The sequence below is a fragment of the Helicoverpa armigera genome, chromosome 9 (assembly GCF_030705265.1).
Source record: "Helicoverpa armigera isolate CAAS_96S chromosome 9, ASM3070526v1, whole genome shotgun sequence".
Taxonomy (NCBI): Eukaryota; Metazoa; Arthropoda; class Insecta; order Lepidoptera; family Noctuidae; genus Helicoverpa; species Helicoverpa armigera.
Genome location: NC_087128.1, coordinates 10,107,998 through 10,128,693, shown reverse-complemented (window position 1 = coordinate 10,128,693; position 20,696 = coordinate 10,107,998). Strand labels below are relative to the sequence as shown.

Below are 20,696 nucleotides of genomic sequence, written 5' to 3'. Positions count from 1 at the left end.
TTAACATGACGCACTTTAGATCGTACGGCCAAAAGATTAATTACATTATCGTGATGTTATCGCTAGTCCGTGGTTTTCAGTGGAGGATAAGTTCCTTGAAAGCAGTATATTAGATATAACTATGTATGCTTATTTATTTGGCTTGTAACGGGTGATTTTTTTGCTGGTATCTTTTTGGCAACACTGTTTTGGACAGATCACGCGTGAATCGTGTCTTGTATCATTGTCAAACTTGTTCAGTATGGTCTATAATTTAACCATGAATCGACTTACGAACGAACAACGCTTGCAAATTATTAAATTTTACGATCAAAGACGACAATGGCCGAAACGTTACTGTGAATGGCGAGCGCTACCAGTGATGATTGGCGATTTTTTTTTTTGCCCAAAATGGAAGAATTGGACATGCCTGACATGTGGTTTCAACAAGATGGTGCCACATGCCACACGACACGCCAAACAATGGCCCAATTGAGAGCCGCCTTCGGTGAACAGTTTATCTCACGTTTTGGGCCCGTCAATTGGCCTCCTAGATCGTGTGATCTAACGCCTTTGGACTATTTCTTGTAGAGCCATGTTAAGGCTCATGTCTACAGGGAGAACCCAGCAACGATTGACGCACTGGGAGCCAATATTGAAGCATTTATTCGTAAAATACCGGCTGATATGTTGGAGACAGTGTGCCGAAATTGGGCCTTGCGAATGGGCCATCTAAACCGGAGCCGCGGCCAGCATTTGCATGAAATCATCTTCAAACATTAAATTATATTGACCGTTCTATCGATCCCAATAAAGATTTCATCAAATTTTTCAAATTTTTTGTGTTTTTTTTGAAAATCAAATCCTATACCTCTTAAAAAATCACCCGTTATAAGCACTACAGTATGGGCATCCTACTGCGGTGCATTTGGCAGATGAATCGCAGTCTCATTGATTGTATGCAAACTACAGGCCATATCTCATTATAAACATTGATACGCTATACTTATAACTAAAAGATATTTAAGTACCTGCCATTTACCAACTAAATCGAATTACTAACAAATTGTATTGAACTAAAAGCGTTAATTCTACATCAGACTTTGTTGACAAGAACGAAAACACGGCTAATAATTTATTTTGTTTGCAAAAAGTTGTTTGCGCGACCGGAAAATTAATTTCATAAACGAAATTTACCTAGATTTTTTCAAGAATAAACAACACAACTAATTAGATTGACTTGGAAATTTTATTAGATTTATTTCTAAAAAGTTTATGAAACGAAAAAACTTGAACAAAACTATATCATGGTTAGCTGTTACCTTACTTATTAATTAAGACATCAGAAAAATGACTAACGTGTATGAAATTCAAACAATCTGAACAGGTAGGCATTTCCTTACGAAACATAAAGTTGGTTCTAACTTATTGGATGAAGTGACTCACGCCGAATATATTTTAATTGTTGGCCTGACCGGTTGCAGGCATGCATCTCGAAAGATATTTGGTGCAACTCACCGATGCATTCAGAGAACTAAGTATTATTATAAAAGTGTATATAATATTCTATTCTAATATGATATTATCGACTTAATTTTAAGTATCGTTAATTTCATGCTTTTCATTGATTTAAAATTAAATTGATACATAAATTAGAAAACATTTATTAGGTATATATTCTATATTGATTAGTTAATACATTATTATGTCATATGATTTGTAATTATGCATCTTTATATGAAAAATATGTAGGTAACAGATTAGTTATGCGGTTAATAGTTCTAGTCATCAGACTTGTTTTTTTCTGTATAATTTCAGCTATAGCTTCGATAAAAAAATGGCTTTAAAAATACTTTTTGTCTAAACAATAAATATAATCATCCTTTCACAGCATTCATAATTTATCAAGTTTCTTACGGCGATGTCAGGAAGTGCGAAGGAAGAAAATTCATTATTTAAAATGCTTCTAAAGTCAAACTTGTGAAAACTGGATGTTATCTTGCTAAAGATACAATTCTTCTTACAAACTGTCAAAAAGTTTACTTGTTCACAGTACAGTATTAACTGGATCAAAACGTATTTCAACGAAAGAAAAATTTTTTTTTTCATCACAATAGCTTTTTAAAATAACATAGATATTAATAGAAAATCTTGATTAAGTTATTTTTATAAGGAAGACTTAAGTACATCTTTAAGTCACGCTCGCATTTCGTACGCTATCTTTCACACATTACCAACCTGGCAGGGTATAAATTACTAACTACGGAAGATTAACTTTATGTTCTATGAATATTAAAACCAAGTGCACACAGTTCCGCCACATAAATCATTTAAATTACATTCATAGTTATTAAGTTATAAACAAACGTACTTAACGATACCCTAAGGTACGTATATGCAATACCTTGATCATTATCATCATTCATCTGTCTAGCCTTTTCCCTTCTACGTTGAGGTCGGCTTCCAGTTGCCTGAGCAACCCTTTACTATGGCAAGAATAACTGTCAGACTTTTTCGCTTCTGACTACCCGTAACGACTGCCAAAGATGTTCAAATGACAGCCGGGGCCCACCAGATTATCGTGACTTCCAGTGCCGCTTTGACTTAGCCCCGAGTTCTTCTCGTAATACCGTGATAATAACAATTATTGAAATAGATAATCGATTCAGTGTGAATCGACTGTGAGTGATTCGAGTTATGGGTTTCATCTCGAGAACCGTGGACCTAAAGCGAATCGATTGTTTTTTAAAATTATTCGTATCGAAGGGAGTTCTTTCTTTGTTTGACGGATATACCAATTGGTTTGCCACTTTATAGTTGTGAATTGAATCAATGAAGTTATCTATTCCACTCAAATGCTGGTCTTAGATATCCCCGAGAATGTCTACAATGGTCTGTCCTACACAGCTTTTATTGAAGGCAGATACTACAAGGTCAATCATTGAACAGCTTTTGTAGTGTTCAGTTGAACGCAGCAAATGAAATAAACTTGAACTGCTTGAACTGTCTACGCTTTTATTAATTCAACTGTATTGAACTTAAGCATGAATTGAAAAGGGAGTGATTCCATAATATAACGAATATGCATATCTATTTATACTGAAAACAGGTCGTTTTATTGTATCGCAGTCAGTTAACAACTTGATTATTTGAACACACAATGTAAATTGCCCCTAATTAAAAATTACTTAAAGAAGAAAATATTATACAAATCGGCCAAGATTAAAAGGCAGTATATTAAATGAGTGCTTGGAGCATTTTAACGTTCAGTAAACATCTGTCCTTGCTTCCATTCTTGCCTAAAGGTCGCGAAAACTTGAAGGGCGCTGTTACCGATGAATGAGCATGCCCATAAAGGCCCGGGCGGGGTGAGGCGGGGCGCGCGGGGGAACCTACGCTCACACCCCACTTCTCAGATCAACAACCCCGAAACCTTAATCAAGATAAGCTGAGTGGACGCCGAGAAAGGTTTTAAGAGAACAATTTTAATTAGCAAATGTTACTGAGCAAATGATGCTCCAATTTAAAGTTGTCATTGCCGTTAACGACGCCGTCAAGAGGAGCGTGACAGTAAATCTCGCTTCCGCTCTCGAAACATAAAGTTCATCCGCCGACTCAGCCGTGCGTCTACCTATATTAATTACACGAGACCATCGGCCGAATAAAACACAACCGGACGCGCCGGTTCGTCATCATTTTGAGTTAATTTATTCTAATGTGCCTTTTTCGCAGCAAGGCGCACGGGCGGGACGAGCGAGCGAGGAGCAGTGTGCTCCCAGCTTTATTTTACAGTCCGGGTTCATCGCATCGCTTTACCTGATGCGGTTTCCGGCGGGCATTCCAATCACTGCCCGGGACCGCCGAACCTCGAAATGGGATCGACTCATAGATTTCACATTGAGTCCTATAAAAAAACCTAATGCAGGCAGTATTGAAAATGCCGAGGTTTATTTGTCCATATAAAACTGGATGAGTTCATAATAGAAACTAATGAACGCAAAAGGTGAACAACGCCATAAAGCATAATTTCTTCATAGTCTTAGTGCACTTTACTCGTGTAAAGGGCCGTTAAATCGTCAGAGAGGCCGGTGAGAAGCAATTTACGAGCGAGCACGAAAGTTATTAAACAAACCTAGCCTTTGAAGTAGCGATAGGCGAGTTTTATAGGATCAGTTAGGCGCTTTTCGGAAATTACTGAAAATATCCCATAAGCGATCCCCTTGGAATAAGAGCTACGACATTACCGTACTTCAGAAGCTTTTGTCAGGACACAAGTTTGTATGTTAAGTTGTAAAGTACTTAACTCGTATCTTGCTCGCGAAGCTGAATGTCGCCGGGTCCCTAGCGTCATACATAAATTAAGTGAGTTTACTTTGCAATATGGTTCAAGGAAAGAATAATATTTCGAGATAAAAATGAAACAGACAAAAATATACTGGAAAGCGTGAAGCGTGACTCAAGGGACACGATCACACGACAGGGACTGATATTGATTCACTATGTATGGATTGGACATGGAAGGGGTCAATAGGACCGTGAGTGGATAAATAGATCCTTATTTATGATTTACGGACCGAAAATAAAAACTATAACCCAAGATAAAACACTGCGAAGTTAAGTATTCGCCCAAAACACCTCTGAGAGCAGTTCACAAAGCCCGACTGCTATTATTGTTATTACCTACACCACTACAATACTTCAGGAGGTCCTTTGTGCCAGGAGGATACGCGATCGGAATGCGCCTTTGTCAAAGGACCATTCTACAGTGTCGAAATTCGGGTTCGGGTTTTGTCTACGTATAATTTTTAGCCGTGTACCTGTAACAAACCAGTTTGTAGGCCGTCCGTTCGGAGAAGCTCTCCTCGTCGGTAGTTGTTCCCTTATCTCAGACCCTTCATAATTACCTCTGTTCGCGGCGGCTACACCAAAATTACGAAGATTAACTAATCACATCAAATTAAAATACATGAAAGCGTTCACACCTCCGCCCCGACAATCCGGTATCGACTCATATCGATGAGTAAGCGATTTTAGGAATTATTTGTTGCACGCAACACTTATTGAAAATGAAACTTGGCGTCTGGTTGCTCTGGCGTGACGGAACTCACTTAGACCATAAATACTATAAACTGAAACCACAACGTTATCGGTAAATGGATGCTGTATAACACGTACAGTGTGGGAAAATGTAAGTGGAAGCCGTTTCCCAGCAGCCAGCCACTTCAGAACAAAACTATAAATTCCTTTAATAGCAATTGTTTTGTCGAGTTTGCGACGCCGAAAAAAAATCAATACAGCCCAGTGACGATTATGATAGGGTAAGTGTGGTGCTCGAGAGTTGTGGCGTTAGGAGCAGTGGGGCTTTATTTTTATTATTAAATGGAAACGAGCTCTGGTAGGTGGGTCTTTGTACGGAGTTGGCCTGGGGCCGGGCATCGATCGCGTGGCTGCGGTGAACGCACCCCAAACCCGGAGCACCGCACCCGGCGAGCAGCGGCGTAGGGGCACGTTATTCACATCGCAAAAACCCTCTTACAACTAATGATAAAGTATCTCCGTTTTAGCATCGAAACATAGTTGCGCGCTCTCGCAACCTTTGAGACGTGTTTTTGCTTTTAGTATTTCACTTTACAACGTTCGTCATAATTTCAGAACGAAGGTTTCGAGTGGTTTGGGGTAAGCACGCGGGTATGCGTGTATAGTTAATGGTCGTGCGACAGACAAAGTCCCTGTCCCTGTGGAACTAATGACCACTTAAAACGAGAAAATTACTCCGCGCCGTCGACCGCATAGACTGGGCAAGTCACGAAGTGCCCGTTCAACGTGGAGATAAAAGGAAAAAATATCTTGAATTTTAAATTCGTAACGCATTAGGCGGCGATATAAAAATGAAATGTTCCGAGTTATATTTTGAGCTATGTGATCGGATCTTTTTCCTGGAAGACGTTATCTTAGCAGTGTTTCGTTTCGTTCCTAGACATCGGCCCGGAGTCCGGGAGCACAAAAACTCGCGCCGGGCTTAATATCCAGCTGCGTTGGTCCCGAGTGCGGTGACCTCCGCCGCATCTGCCGCCTCGCTGCCTGGCTTCACTTCACACGTATCAAATACAAATCCACCCTGCTCATTCCAGCGTGTATTTTATAATATTTTATTTTAATAAAACTAGCCTCTATTCGCTGTGTAAACAAACAAGGAAAACTGTCACGTTTTCAGCAGCTGTCTGTGACGTAAAAAGGGGGACGTGTTTTGTGGTATTCATTAGCTAAAAGAATCGATCTTGCAGTCAATTTGAGACATTCTAGATAGAGTGTTGTTCCCTGGATTTTGTCCTCTGTTCACATATAAAGGTCATACAAAACCGGCTCCTCCCGAAGCCCTTGAAGTGCTGGTGCTTCAATCAATCAAACGCAGTGGCCGGTTCAGTCCCTAGTCTATTATTATTGTTATAAATGGCCGCCGGTGCTTCCTTTGTAACCATGAAGGGACGTGACGCCTTTGACAGTAAAAAATCTTCCTATAGAAGCATAACAAATCCATATTGTACAGTGCTGAGAGGGAAACTATTATCTTTGTAGGAGATCGTCTATACATACTGGGGGACTGTAGAATTGGGAATATGAGTATTTCGTACTCGGTACATCGGGTATCACTAAATTGTGTATAGTTAAAAGTGAATTAAAATATAATAAGTTAAAGTATACTTTTTAAATAAAATAATCTTTAGTATTTTTTTGTAAGATCATAATTTTGTTCAAAATACTTGTAATTAAATAAATTACATTCATGCAAGATTTCTAAAACTCCATGACAAAGAAAATAATCTCTCAATAGTAAAATGGTAATATAAATTACCTTTGAAAATATGAAACATGATTTAATTGCTAATTGGGCGAGAAATTAGTACTTTGTTGGCAGGTATAACTTTCAAAATTAGTTTTAGTTGTCAGTTAGCGTCGTAAAATGGCCTTTAATGTGGTCATAAAAGGCGCCTGTAACAGGTACCTGTTCGGTATCATGGTGGACAAGTCGACGTTCCAGTTAAGTTATATGCAGTATTGCAGTACCCAGTGGAACTTGATTGTGAGAATTCTCATTGTGTGAGAGACGCGGCGACAAGGAAACCTTACCCAGTAACTAGATAGCGATGTATACATCTGGAATTGATCACCAGAGCCGGTTACAATTCTTTGCCTAGACCAGAATGGGATCCCGTTTGACTAGATATTCAACACTTCGTTAGGGACACCCTGTATTATTTGCTTTTGTAAAGGCCACCTTTTATATTCGTAAAATGAATTAATTAACACCTGCTTGATTATTCTAGTCATGTAGGGTTTAGCGTCCATAATTTTGATCGTATTCTCTCGTAAGATGCATGTAGTTAAAAATATGTAAATGCATTCAAGATTTCACGCCACGATAAAAAAAAAACATTCTACAATAAAACGCGATTTAAATGAGACTGAATGCCGTATAGTATTTTTTTAATATCTGTCCCGCACCTGTAACTGTTCGACTTTCATCGCTTAAAAAATGTTTTCGTATTTTCGCGAAATATGAAATCGGATTTCAAGTTACGAGTTGGCGCACTGTGAAACCAATTAATTTTGATTCGATCGTTATTAAACGTAATGCAATCAGACTTTTAGAAATCACTCACGTATATTATGTAAGGCTATATCGTCAGAACAATGATCGCAGATGCTTACCTGAAACAAAAAAGGACCAAGATTAGTATTCGGCTCTAAGGACCAAATATTTTGTCATGCACACTTTCAAAAGGGTAGCACATATATTGTACAAAAACATCTTAGGTCCTATCAAGCCTTTCCAATAAAAGCTGGCTTAAGCGGCTTAGACTTAGACAGGACACGAAATCTATTGGGCCGCGGAGCGCGTCGCAACAGTCTACGTAAGACGCGACATTAATTTGGAGTCACGAAGCGGGTGCGAATGCAATCACAGGCGGGAAGCTCATTCCGCCTGCATCTCCGGCAGCGCCTGCATCGAGAGCAGTTAAATTAAGGATTCCGAACGTACCGAAGCGGCGACGCATCGGAACGCGCCCGCCATGTCATCGCGCGAATTTACAACGCGAGACGTATACGGGCGTTACATCCGTTTCAGAACTAGCGACGGGCTTTAGTGTCACGCAATACGACTCTTTAAATTGCACGAATGGTTCCAGTTTGTATTTGAATATCGGAGCGTTCAAAAATATCGACTTGCTCGATTTCATTGTGGATGATTTAGGGCCCAGATAAGTTAGTTAAGAATATTTACCAAGTAATAATGCCAAATGAAATGAGTCAGGAGTCGGAGCTAAAATACTCCGAAAATGAAATAAAAATAAAAGCTATATCACTCGCGACACCTTTTGACTAATTGCATAAAGCATAGAAACGGGGGTAGTCGCTAAATCCGGATAAAGTCGCTTTTAAAGTCGGAGCAGGGGAAAAGAGAGCAGAGTCGCGCGTGGAATATTCAATCAACGACGAAGCTCCTCTGGAGGGAATTAGAATGAGACCTATTCCGCAAGAAATCCACGCCACGGCTCACGACAGGTCTAGGACATGATGCAAATATATTCTCGAACACTTTAATACGTAAAGGGACGTTATAATCCGATAAACAAATGTATATGAACGTACACAGCCATCGAGTCTCATTTGAATAGCCTACCTGATCCTAAAAGGGTTTTTGGCGAAAAAAGATAATCGGAATAATAACGTGCATTAGTTGAATTAGCTGGGCGAACTCTGGGAGGTAAGTAATGTGTGTCGATGACCCAATGAGTACAATTTGGTGGGAAGCTTGAGTGATGTCATAGTATTAACACCGCAATGACCGAGAGTATCCGGCCGTCCGCCTAACGGTGCCGGAGTTATGAGGGAAACATATTAACAATACACACTTAAACCGATATAAGCTGAGCGTGGATTATTTTAAGTTGTAAAATTTTACGGGCAAGAAGTAATGGAAATTCATAATTTAGGTAGTTTAACGTTTTAAAGGAAATCGTTTCTTATCTTAAATACTGTGTTTAATCGATGACTTATGGATGGTTAAATTCTTTTCAGATATTTGAGATTCTTGAGTTGCGTATTAATGTTAGAAACATGCTTTGTTCCCATTTTAAATATGCATAATGTTTTGTTTCCAATAAATAATAGCGTAACAATACACTGATTGACGCAAGCCCCTACGAATTCCTCATTTGCCCGCTGGCATGCTAACAAATGGGAAATTGTACAATTACCAAAGACAAAAACTGTGAACAATGAGCAGTCAGATACAGTTATCGTTGATATTAACATCGGGCACTCGTCGACAATGGCCGGCCCCGCAGGAAGGCCGTGTTTTGCAAGCGGCCAGGTAGGCAATTTGACATTGTGTAAACGTTTTCACATGGGGGCCGAAAACGGAAACTTGGGTCACGCTCCTTGCATACAAAACGTGCTAGAGCACTCCTCGGCTAAAGAATATCATTAAACTGTGGGCTTCACTCTCCAGGGCACGGACATTACCAACTAACTTAATTTAGAAACACAAATGAGTACCAAGCCTTGTTTAATTCATTGCTTTCTAACTTTTTAATTCAAAAGCATGTTTTGGGTTATTAATGTTTGTAAGCAGAATACTAAATGACGACATCCCAATACGATGACTGGACAAAGAAGTAATTAAATAATTTCCTTTGATTACCGAGGTATGCCGTAAGGTTGACACATTGACTCCTGGAAAAGCGAGTGAACACACAACCACAAAATACATAGGTACAGAAGTCAATCTACATATAAAGCGCGTTCGAGTCACGCAGACATATTTGTCTATGTGTGCGTGTTCACAGACACGCTGTCTCAAAACAACTCAAAACAGTGCGAGCGGGGCTGCCGTTTTCTTGAGATACGCGCGTCACACACAAGGTAGATAAATGTGCACGCGTTTTGATACCTACCTAACTGTAATTTGACTGTAATATTTTTAATTTTAATAACAAAAGAAAAAGTAATAATGGAGTAACAAAAAAAGTCGTATTATATTATGTAATTGTTCAGTGGACGGTTGTTTTAATACAACAATAAACAGTGAACTGTCGTTTTTTAGCCTGCCGTATTACCTATAGTATGGACCTACTTATTTTCTCATATTTCGATGGTTCTTTTAATAAACGCAGTAGGTAGGTACAGTGAGGTAGGTAGGTAAGCGCCCTGGCGGCCTCTGGCCCAATGCCGTAATAAGTTTTGCTAGTGTCGGCCCAGGCGAACCGCCCAACCTACCCTCAAAGATTATTACTAAGTAGTAGGAGTTGATAATTCATGGCGAGAGTATGTTGTAAGGTAGACGAAATAAAACTCGCAAATCAAGGTTTCTGTAGGTAGAAGCAAGCTTAGATCAGGGACTGTACCAACCCATTACATACAAAAATATTTTTTTCGCAAGTAAAGAGTAATAAGTAAGTACCTATAAGTATATGTATGAATAACAAAATTATAAATTGCGGTTTCTGAAAAAGTTCGGTATCTCGTTCAAACGAATTTCCGTTGAAAGTGTTTATTAACCTCATGTATGCCACATTAAATATTTTATTATTATTGGTTTATATTTCATTTTTCCTGTTTTATTCTCAACAATAAATCAAATAATTAGATACGAGTACCACTACCACGTTAGTTTTATGCGCATAAAAAGTTGACGACCCTAGCGCGACCGCCGAGTTTAGGCATGAAAAGTGAAGTACATACGTGAGATTGACTTCTGTACCTATGTATTTTGTGACACAACTAACGAGCTAGTGCCTCATTAGCAGTCGCTTAGAATTACATAATACACAACATAACATACATTGAAAGTAGCTTCGACAAAGTTACGTAGGGAGCGGACTTTGTATTAGGTCAGGTCAACATCATGCGATCCAGATATAAATATAAACATAACATGGGTAAACCTTACAAGTACACCCCGGGATGTTTGTAAGTAAGCCAATGATGTAATTTGAGGTCAACACTATATCCCAGGGTTACAGTTATATAAGGCAAACACATGAGTCATGGCAAACCTTAGAACTGTAAAATGAAGGAGTACCTACAGCCAGTTAATATGATTGTGCCATCTCTATTAGACAGCAGTAAGTTGTCAGTGTAAATATCAGGGTAACAGGACAGAGTAGTGTTCAAACGTTTAATAAATTCGATTAGGAAGTGATTGATGTATGGAAGGTAGGGGGCTGGGACGCCGTGTGCGGTCCCTCTGCGGCACACACGCACAATGAGCTCCGGGAGGAAACTAGCGACGTGCGTCGAAACACACGTGTGATCGATAAGACGCAGCTGAAAAAATGAAATTTCATGTTGGCCTTTTCCCAGTTTTACGTCAAAATGCCAGTAGGTTTAACACACATAATGTCAGTTGTGTAAAACGTACATTTAATATGATAATCTTCAATTAAGTCTTCACTGTTTGGGATTATAGCCAGAAACGTTGATCTGCGATTAGACAAACAAAATGTAATTTAGTGGCATAAACTTTCAAAGGATATAATTATAAAACTAAAGCTAACTAAACTAAAGCATTTTAAACTAGTCATTAATATGCAACCGATACGACCCAAAAGAGAAGAAAATATCTTATTCAAAGTTACAGAAGGCGACCAAAGTACGTGGTAGGTGCGGCAGTTTCTAAAGCCCCCAGGGTGAGACTGGATACAATAAAATATCCAGTAGGCCCCTTCCCATCGGCCGCGTCTAACTTCCACCTCCATGGAGGCAGAGGAGGGTAATTTGCAACCCGTGAACGAAATGAAACGTAATGAGGGTTTAATTGTTGACTATATTTTCCAAATTTTACCCCCTTCTCCAGTTTACCCCAAAATGGTAGCGGGGCCGATCAAACTATCTTTAGTTCATTTTGATTGAAGTTGTATTTGTGGGTTTGTCTGTCTTGGCTACGCGTTTGTATCAACGATGTTTTGATAAGATAGTCTACGAGCGTGATAGCGTAAATTACATGATCCTCACCCAAAAATAAAATCAAATTTCAGTATCGTCCAAAATTTTAAATATTGTTACCTAAATAGTTCGTTACTATTTTTAGTGTAGTGTGTTACAGAATAGGCGGACGTCCAATTTCTTAACATTTAAGTCACGCACAAAAGAGACTAATGATTTAATAACGTGAACCACTGTGAACCAACACTGAATAGTGAATTTAATGAACAAATAGGTAAGTAAGAAGCTGATTCTGAATTGACTGATAATTCATAATTTGCATGTCGAATGTTTATTAACATTATTTATCGGTTTTCACTGTGTATTGAATGTTAACATAAATATTGAAGGCGATAACCCGACGCGCTGAAACCATTAAAACTATAAATATATTCCATAGTAAACCTGAATAAGAGCGAATATTTTTTGAGGCTACAGGCGATAGTGAAACACAGGGCATTTTATGGTGTAATTAAACAGTAACTAGTATACAATATTGCTTTTGATTCTGAAAGTTGGTGCCGCTTTCTGACTGCCGAATATCGTTGAAGAACTGCGCACTTCGCTAATTGAACTCAAGATACGAATAAAGTCGTCAGTATATCGTCAGGGGAAATCATAATATTAGCGTGTGCTATTTTTGATTCGTTGCAAGGCCCGAATGTCAATGGCACGTAAACTGTGTACACGCACGAATGTTCCGTATATCTGATAAAGACCGCGAGGTTGACTGACCTGCGTGAACCGCGGAACCACGGGGAAGCCGCGACCAGTAAGCGGTTGCCAATTAATCGCTCTGCGACTATCATTAGATACCGTGCGATACGCAGTTCCAACGTTGTTTTGACGTGACGCCAAATCATTCGCATTGATGTCTTCGCTGTTAAAGGTTGGTTTTCCTTAAGCTAGATCCTGATTAGTATTATGAATCAACGGTTATGATAAGCGGCACTGGCTGTGTCATCTATGAACTTTATTACTAAATGTGTAAAGTTTCTTGAGCTTGGTCCTCCGATCCAACAAAGGGGTCCTATTGGACTTGCTATTTACGAATACTTAGTTGACTTTTTGTGGTTTGCTTTGATCTTCCACCTAAGTTGCCAGCTATTACGATGACAGTAAAACTTTTTGAAGCCGGTACTAAATGTTAGAAACAATACAACAATTTGTAGAGGTAAACTGTCCGTACAATTACGGAACATATACAAAACAGTCGGCTTTGTCAGTCAATGTCTGCCGTTATAGGTTGGAACTTGTACAAAGAAACGTAAACTTGTGAAATAGCTCAACATTAGAAGCAATAAAACTACATTTAGCTTACAATTGTTGTTTTTGTACTGTTTTGGAATAATACTGTACATTTTCGTGATCACCGTGAATTTATACGCCTTTGGCATCTTCTATGCTTTGCTTGACGACAATGATTTGAATACAAGGATCTTATTTGGTGTACACAATGTCATAAACTATGGCCCCCAGTGCGTGAGAAAAATACGAAGATAGTGAGTGACTACGTAACGTCAATTTATGATTACTACGGAAAAAAAATTGAGTTGCTGTTTGTTTCCAGTCGTGCAGATATCTTCACATTCATTCTGACTCAATAGTAACTCCTAGTCTCCACAATAGTGCGAGGAGTAAGAGTGAAGTATTAATTTTTTCAATATTATGTAGATTATGTCTTTATGTAGTTTTTGGCTACAATGCGGCTCTCCACTAATCCTTTGTTTCATTCGCGTAGCAGTCGTAGTACGAGCAGCAAGATATTGCTTGCTGTAATGGTTATTGAAATATAGCCAAAATAGGTCTTCAGTAGCTGAAGCGAAAATCGGGTTAATGACTTTCAACATTCCTCTGAATACGCCCTTTTATTGGCAAATAAACCTAAATACCTACTCTAATAGTATACATACGCCAGGATTTCACATACAAAACATTAATGGAATACTTTTAATAGAGCAATATTTTTTGTAACTTTTTTATGTTTCGACGAAATTACTATTAGTTCTCTATTACTAAACAGGCTTATCAGACAACGTGTAGTAGTAAAGATAACTGGAAACAAACTTGTTATGTGAACGCACAGCGTGGCTTGTGACGTCATTGCGTACCACGCGCTCTGGATTAGGGGAACAGATAAGGAAAACAGGATTTCATAAAGTAGGAATTTGTACTTTGCAGCCGGGAATGGAATAAACAGAAGCTTCGTGAAGGTCTACCAAATTAAATTTGGAAATTGAACTTGGGTTTTCTCATACAAATGTACGCATGCATAACCAAAGCTGGGTTGATTGCTAATTACCTACAAAAAGTTTTCGAACAAAGGATAGCTTCATCGTTTTGATGCATTTTCTACTCGTCGTTTATGGCATCATCCACGGCTTTGTAGCCAATGTAATAGAGAGGCTAGTCTTTTCATGACATTCTTCGCCAACTATAAAGATTTAACGTGTATCTTGGCAAATAAAAGTTACATGATAAGGCAGCATATAAACGTGCTAAATATTATGTCAAGTTAAGACCGTAAATGATTCTCCTTTAAGAGGACGAATTGGAATTTTTGGCGCCAAGGATCTCAATTTTTCTCAGTAAATACAAAACGGATCAAAATACAACTTGGTTACCTGAAAGTTCATGATATAAGCCTTATTTTGTTCGTTGTAGAAACATGATTAGGTAACTTTTATAACAGAGAAAAATATATCAAACATACCTCTTTTTAAAAAGAGATTCACATATTATGGGCAAACGGGACCGATTTAAGCCTCTTAACTTTTTTAGTAGTTGAGTATATACATACTCTTTAAAATGGTAGTAGGAATTTTTATTAAATTATCATTTCTAAATATTAAAATTACAAAACCATTTTGTCGCTTACGACTTTTAGTAATAAGCTAGCGCGCGTATTGTTATCCTCGCCCCGCTCAGACGCTCCGACCCCTTTTGGCGCCTTAGATGCGCGTGCCGGTTATGGAATTATTGTTGACCACTTCCTCGCCTTAATCTATTTAGGACACAGATATTACTATTTATTCTGGAGCAGGTGACTAACCCTGCTGCGACCTGTTCCTCGCAGTTCCAAATAACAAATATTAGGGCCAGCGTTAAATCTTAATCCGATATCAGTCAATCACACCTTTACAGCTCCTTTCTCACGACACCAATTATCGTTTGACGGTGATGGAGCAAAAAATATCTGTGGTTAATGGCTGACTTGCAACTAAGTGGTTTCTTAGGTCACAACGCGGGGTCTTAACAGAACTTCAATGTTTAAGTGTGACTGGAAAGCGTTTAAAGAGGGCTTAAAATAAAATGAAGGGAAAAACTATGTATAGAAAGAATCCTAATTACATAAAAGAATATCTTTATTTAGTTCGACTATGACCGCTGTAAGAAATCGCACTGCTAAAGAATTTCAATAGAGAATGTACATTGCATATCTGCGAGAAAGTTGCTATTTCAAAAAGGTAAAAAAAAAATTAAGATCGAGAAAAACTCATCTCAGAAGTTTCCCAATGTAAACTAAGTCACTATTTCTATTAATATAAGGGGTTCGTTGTACCAGGATTGTGAGGATAGGACGAAGAATACTTATCTTTGTCTAAAGCCATATTAAAAGAAGATTAGGGGTTAAGTTGCAGTGCTATGGTGCACCTAAGCTGGAAATCTTACAATAGAATTATGTCATGTCACTTAATGCACGCACGATAGCCGGCAGGCGGGCTAAGATCCCCGTGACCTGGTTACCCGTAAGCAGGCCAGCTCGTTGCCGGTACTAGCGTCGCCGTTATCTTCTCTACTTCACATATCTGTACCACCATGAACACATGGTACTAATACATGGCGGGTGGTCTGGGATTTTATAAAATAGGACCTCTTCTGACAGTTTCTATAGGCAGCTTTATTAGCGCTACACCTGGCTACACCTTATTCGATTTCGCAAAACCTCATGGGTGTCTCAAGTCTACAAACCAAGTGTGTTGAAGCGAGATTACAGAAAAGAGATTCTTTTGTTTCCTTGAGTAGTAAAGGGTTTCCAAAGTTATTACTTCTTTTGTCTAGCGTTTACAGAGTCGTTTTTACACAAAGAAGGATGTGGCAATGAAAAGGGTTGGATTTAGGGATGTACACTTATTACTCCAAGTAAATCCTTCTTAGATGTTATTTAGGTGTTGTATTTCTGTTCTTTTTGTTTTGTAGATAACGAGTCGAGTGTGACAATAATGTCACCGTAGGCTTTGAGAGAGTGAAACTCAACGGTATTTATACCGAAATCAACGCAGATAAAAACCGCCGTAACTGTCGCGATTTGGCACAATATCCGCTCGCTAGTCATGCTTTCTTGACCTAAGTAACTGCACTTGAGTACTTTTAAATAACGCCAATTCATTTAAAAGAAAAGTTTCAAAACTACTTATACGAACAGTTAGCCAACTTTGAATACTCAAAGTTCCCCAAGTATTGAGGTCTGACTTTGGCAGGTAAGCGTATAGTTTTTATGGGATCGTCGTATAAAAAAATGCCTTTCAAAGCATCGACAAAAAGCATTAGCAATTATATCTGGATATAGGTTCCATGCTCATGGGCAATAATTAAATAACTGTCCCTCCTTAAAATACTTTATAATCTCCTTTCATCCGAACTTTAAAAGCATGGAAACGTTTGGCATTAAGCTTCAGGCGAGTGCTTTTAATCAAGTGTTCCACAAAATGTGTTCCAAACTCTGTTGGAGAGCGAGTTTGCCATAAAGGCGGATGGATCAAGTTTTTCAACTGGCTCGAAGCAATTAGCCACGGCCAGCAGGGTGGAGACGTAGGCGCGACCCGAGGCGCGGCGCGGGCTGCGCAGCCCGATCAATCAGCCCGCACGCTTGTGGTAATTAATTTACTATAGGCCGGGCCCATCCTAGCTATCACGACCCAAGTCCGTCACCTTGTGAATTGATATCGCTTCAGTTCAATTGGCATGCAGGTAGTGCGGCCACATACCGAACATCAACATGTTATCGCCTGATCTCGCTCCACATTAAATTAACCAAACGTATGCCGGGACGCTTGCTACGTTATATTCTCTATGTTGCAATGTGTTTTGACATTCGTGAATTCCCATCTTCTGAGGCGACTGATGTGAATTTGTTACGTTACTTTGTATACCTAAAAGCAAGTACATATTTCTGCTAACATTTTAACATACATTCGGAAATTGCCTTTTACACTTCAGTCATCTTGACGTTCGAAGCTGTTTGTAAAAGTCGTTGGCATTAAACGTTTCAAGTTCTTAACATAAATATTTCTGGTCGACATAAAATTCACCTCATGTTGATTAGTTTTGCGGCAGCATGTGCACAGCGACAGGTTTTAAATTTAGTAGCTAAACCTTTTGAGAGCTAACGAAACTTCTTTTTTCTTTTTAACCGACTTCTCATGTCCTATAATTAGTTTCGCATTAGCAGCGAAAGTTGACACGACTTTACGAATAAATACCCGGCTTAATATCGCTTGACATTTTCAAAACTCCCAGCGGTAGCGAACATCACGTCTACCTGAATAGGCCTTTATTACGGCTTTCTATTGTTTCTAACGCCTATGTGTGCTGTTATAGTGTTATTCTTATGTAGGAACTCTGTACAAGTCGTTATGACGTGACGGCGCGCTATCGTGATTGTCTTGTCACCGCTGAGCAATGACGAAACGCACTCGTTACATGCGAAGATGAGCATAACGAGAGTAAAACTGCTTTGTTTCAGCAAAAACTATGAAAATATCTCGTTGGAGATCGACACAAAGATATTCTAAATACAGAAGCCTGGACCAGAATATATTAAAACACTCAGAATGGAGAGAAATAACTAAAATGTTAATGTTAAGGAGTCCCTATTTGCATTCAACGGGCGAGTACAAGGAAGGAGAGGAGGGCTAGGAGCGGAGCAGAGCGCGAGCCGGGTTTTAGGGCTCTCGACCGGCGATCGACGCGGTCTCGGAATAATCAGGCGTGCCTCCCCTCGTCGCGGTCGTTCACACACAATCGACGCGGCAAGCGCCATGAGGGACCTACCTACGCACGACGAGTCGACACAAAGCATCCACCCATACCTAACAACCGCTACCCCCGATGCATGAACGTTGCACTACTTCAGGTCGCTCTCACGGTGCTCAAACTCGTATCTACACCTTTCGACTTAAGGGCGAGTGTCGTCTACGCGGGAGAACCACGCATTCGCTGCCTCCGCTTCGATAACAGATATCGAGGCCATTAATTCAAAAGCTACCTAAAGGTGCAAGCAATAAAGTACAGTTTGAGTTGAGGAGTGAGTTCGGCCGCCCGACGCAATGTGCATTCGATTGCGGGCAACATGAATATTGAAAATCGCTCTTATGTCGTTCGCGCTGAATCGAATGCTCGTCGCCGGCCGGCACAAACACCACGTGTTTACAGAAGGCAACTGGTGCAGATTAGACTAGTAAACTGCCTAACTTCAGCGCAATGTAAACTTTTGGAAATCTTGTTAGTTCGACAAGTGATGTAAATAAAGGCTTAGAATAGAAAGATTTAGTTCAAGTAATAAAACAGTCCGTGCTCGTTAAAAATGGAAGATTTTCAAATGGAATCGTAGCTTTCTAGGTTTAACGGTTGCATCGTGTTCAGAGGTAGTAAAACGAACGTTGGTCGTAGAGACTAGTAATAATTGCTTAGTGCGCTTTACTTATCGACGAGTCGAGTAGCACTTAGGTAGCGACTACACGATTCTCGGGATAACGGTACAGTCTTTGTTACTTTAAATTGCTTTGGGACTGGAAGGCAATGTAGGAATCTGCAGATGGGTAGGTATTAGGTAGGTTGGACTACAATACCGTAATTCTCCGTCGCCTCTCATCGCTTCTGCAAAGTTCATTCCATCCATTGCCCAAGGATCGAAGTAGTAAAAAACTTGATCATTGCATTCATTCTTAGATTTATAGCAGTGTCGAATAACGCGGCTTGGAGCAGTAGGTCGTAAAATAGTAGTCGATAAGAACCACATTGTAAGTGTTCTGTTATTGCAAAATATGGTGCATGAGTGCACACGAACCAGCTGCTTTAGTGCTGCAGTTCTTGAAGAATATAATTATGTACCTTTTCAATCACAAGAAATATTATCATTGCATCCGTTTTGAGCAATATATATTAGAAATGGAATAAAAAACTTCTGAGTGTTTTTTAAACATGTGGTAAATAGGTAGAGGTACCCTCTATTATATGGAAACAATGAAAAGGTAGGTGTCTTGTGATTGATTTAGAACCGCTAAAACGAATAGTTAGTAGAAAAAATTGTATGGTACTTACTTCCATACATTTTTTTCCCTTACACCGTATTTAAAAAATATGTATGTACTTAAGCAAAAAATACAATGAAATCTCTCGGGTTTCGGGATCCTTATGGGTATAGGAAAGCTCCTTCACAATAGCCAAAGATCAGCTATCAATCGCAACACGATTAGATAAAGCGAAAATATCACTTTCCAAATATCAGGATAGGTTCTTATTCAACGGTTCATTAACATAAAAGCCACACACTTTTTAAATAAAAGTTAGCAACCCGAACAGAACTGTCAGACAGTTTCGTCAATTTAGTTTTGTGACGCGGGCAGTTTGAAAATATAAACAACAACAAAATTTACTCACCATACAACACCGAAGGCGCCATAGCCAATTGGGCGGTCGGGTTGCACGTCTGTCGGGATGGCCGGCGTCTGGTAGTAGGGCGCCGCTGCCGCCAGGATGGCGCCCTGCGGCGCGCTCTGCGTACCGCCCTGCATCAGCGACATGGACACACTCATGGAGACGCGAGAGTGCCGCGCGGGGCCGCTTACAGCCGCCATCCAACCGCTCAGCGGCGAGCCGTCACCGCAGACTCATCACACGGCGAACCCCACGACCTCGACACTGCGCCCGATCACCAGACCTCGCCTCCCAGTGGACACACGACAATATCACCGGTTACTTCTTTATTATTCATGCTCGATTGACTATGCGGGATCACTAAACAACACACGGAACGTCGAGACACCTGTAGATTACACCAGTTATTTCACGTTTGAGCGAGGAGTTTCAGTGCGGTTGTGACTTGATGTGGAGTTCGCTTCTTCCTGGACAAAGGATGAGACCGTAAAATATTTATCCGCGTCGCGTACAGACGTCCACGCGTCACAAAAATCGAGCGAAACTGGTTGAAAGGAGGGGCAGAGGGGAGCGGCAGCGAGGACGCGATCAAAAAGAGACAGCGAATAACAATGGCGACGACGCGCAGTGAACAGCTGTGCTTGGGAACCAACCTGAATTCCTTTTAAGGCTTACGTGTATTTTTATTCTCTTTTAGTAATAAAATAGGAATCAATAAATTGTAGGACCTAAAATAACGCAATTGAATTTTGTACCGTGACGGATTTTTAACGAAACTTCAAAATTGACATTTATTATTTGAATGGCGCTAGTGCACCTAAAATTGACAAGAGACGCCCCTGTGAAGTGTTGTCGGATTACACAATAATATACAAACTTTTTAGTTTGAAGGAGAATTTAACTTTGTTGTGCATTTAGTTACTTTCGTAGTCCATATAATATTTTATGCAATATCTATTTAGTTTACTAAAAGTTTTAGTTTGTTTTTGATCAATTTAAGGTGTAGTGTATTTTAAATACTTTAAATACTTAATACTTCTCATAAAAAACAAATCGCCTGCCATCGACTC

The 20,696-nt window shown here is 39.6% G+C and overlaps 1 protein-coding gene across 3 annotated transcripts in view; it reads right to left on the bottom strand.

Annotated features, from left to right (window-relative positions):
* The window catches only part of LOC110369677 (serine/threonine-protein kinase NLK), a 95,368-nt gene extending 75,036 nt beyond the window's left edge, over positions 1 to 20,332 (bottom strand). Inside the window, exon 1 of one of the 3 annotated variants that reach the window (XM_064036068.1) lies at positions 19,630 to 20,332. In XM_064036068.1, coding sequence (XP_063892138.1) covers positions 19,630 to 19,826 — 197 coding nt within the window. In that variant the 5' untranslated portion in view covers positions 19,827 to 20,332. The remainder of the gene's footprint in view (positions 1 to 19,629) is intronic. The other 2 variants (XM_021325176.3, XM_064036070.1) reach the window with 2 other exon arrangements.
* Positions 20,333 to 20,696: the final 364 nt, after the last annotated feature.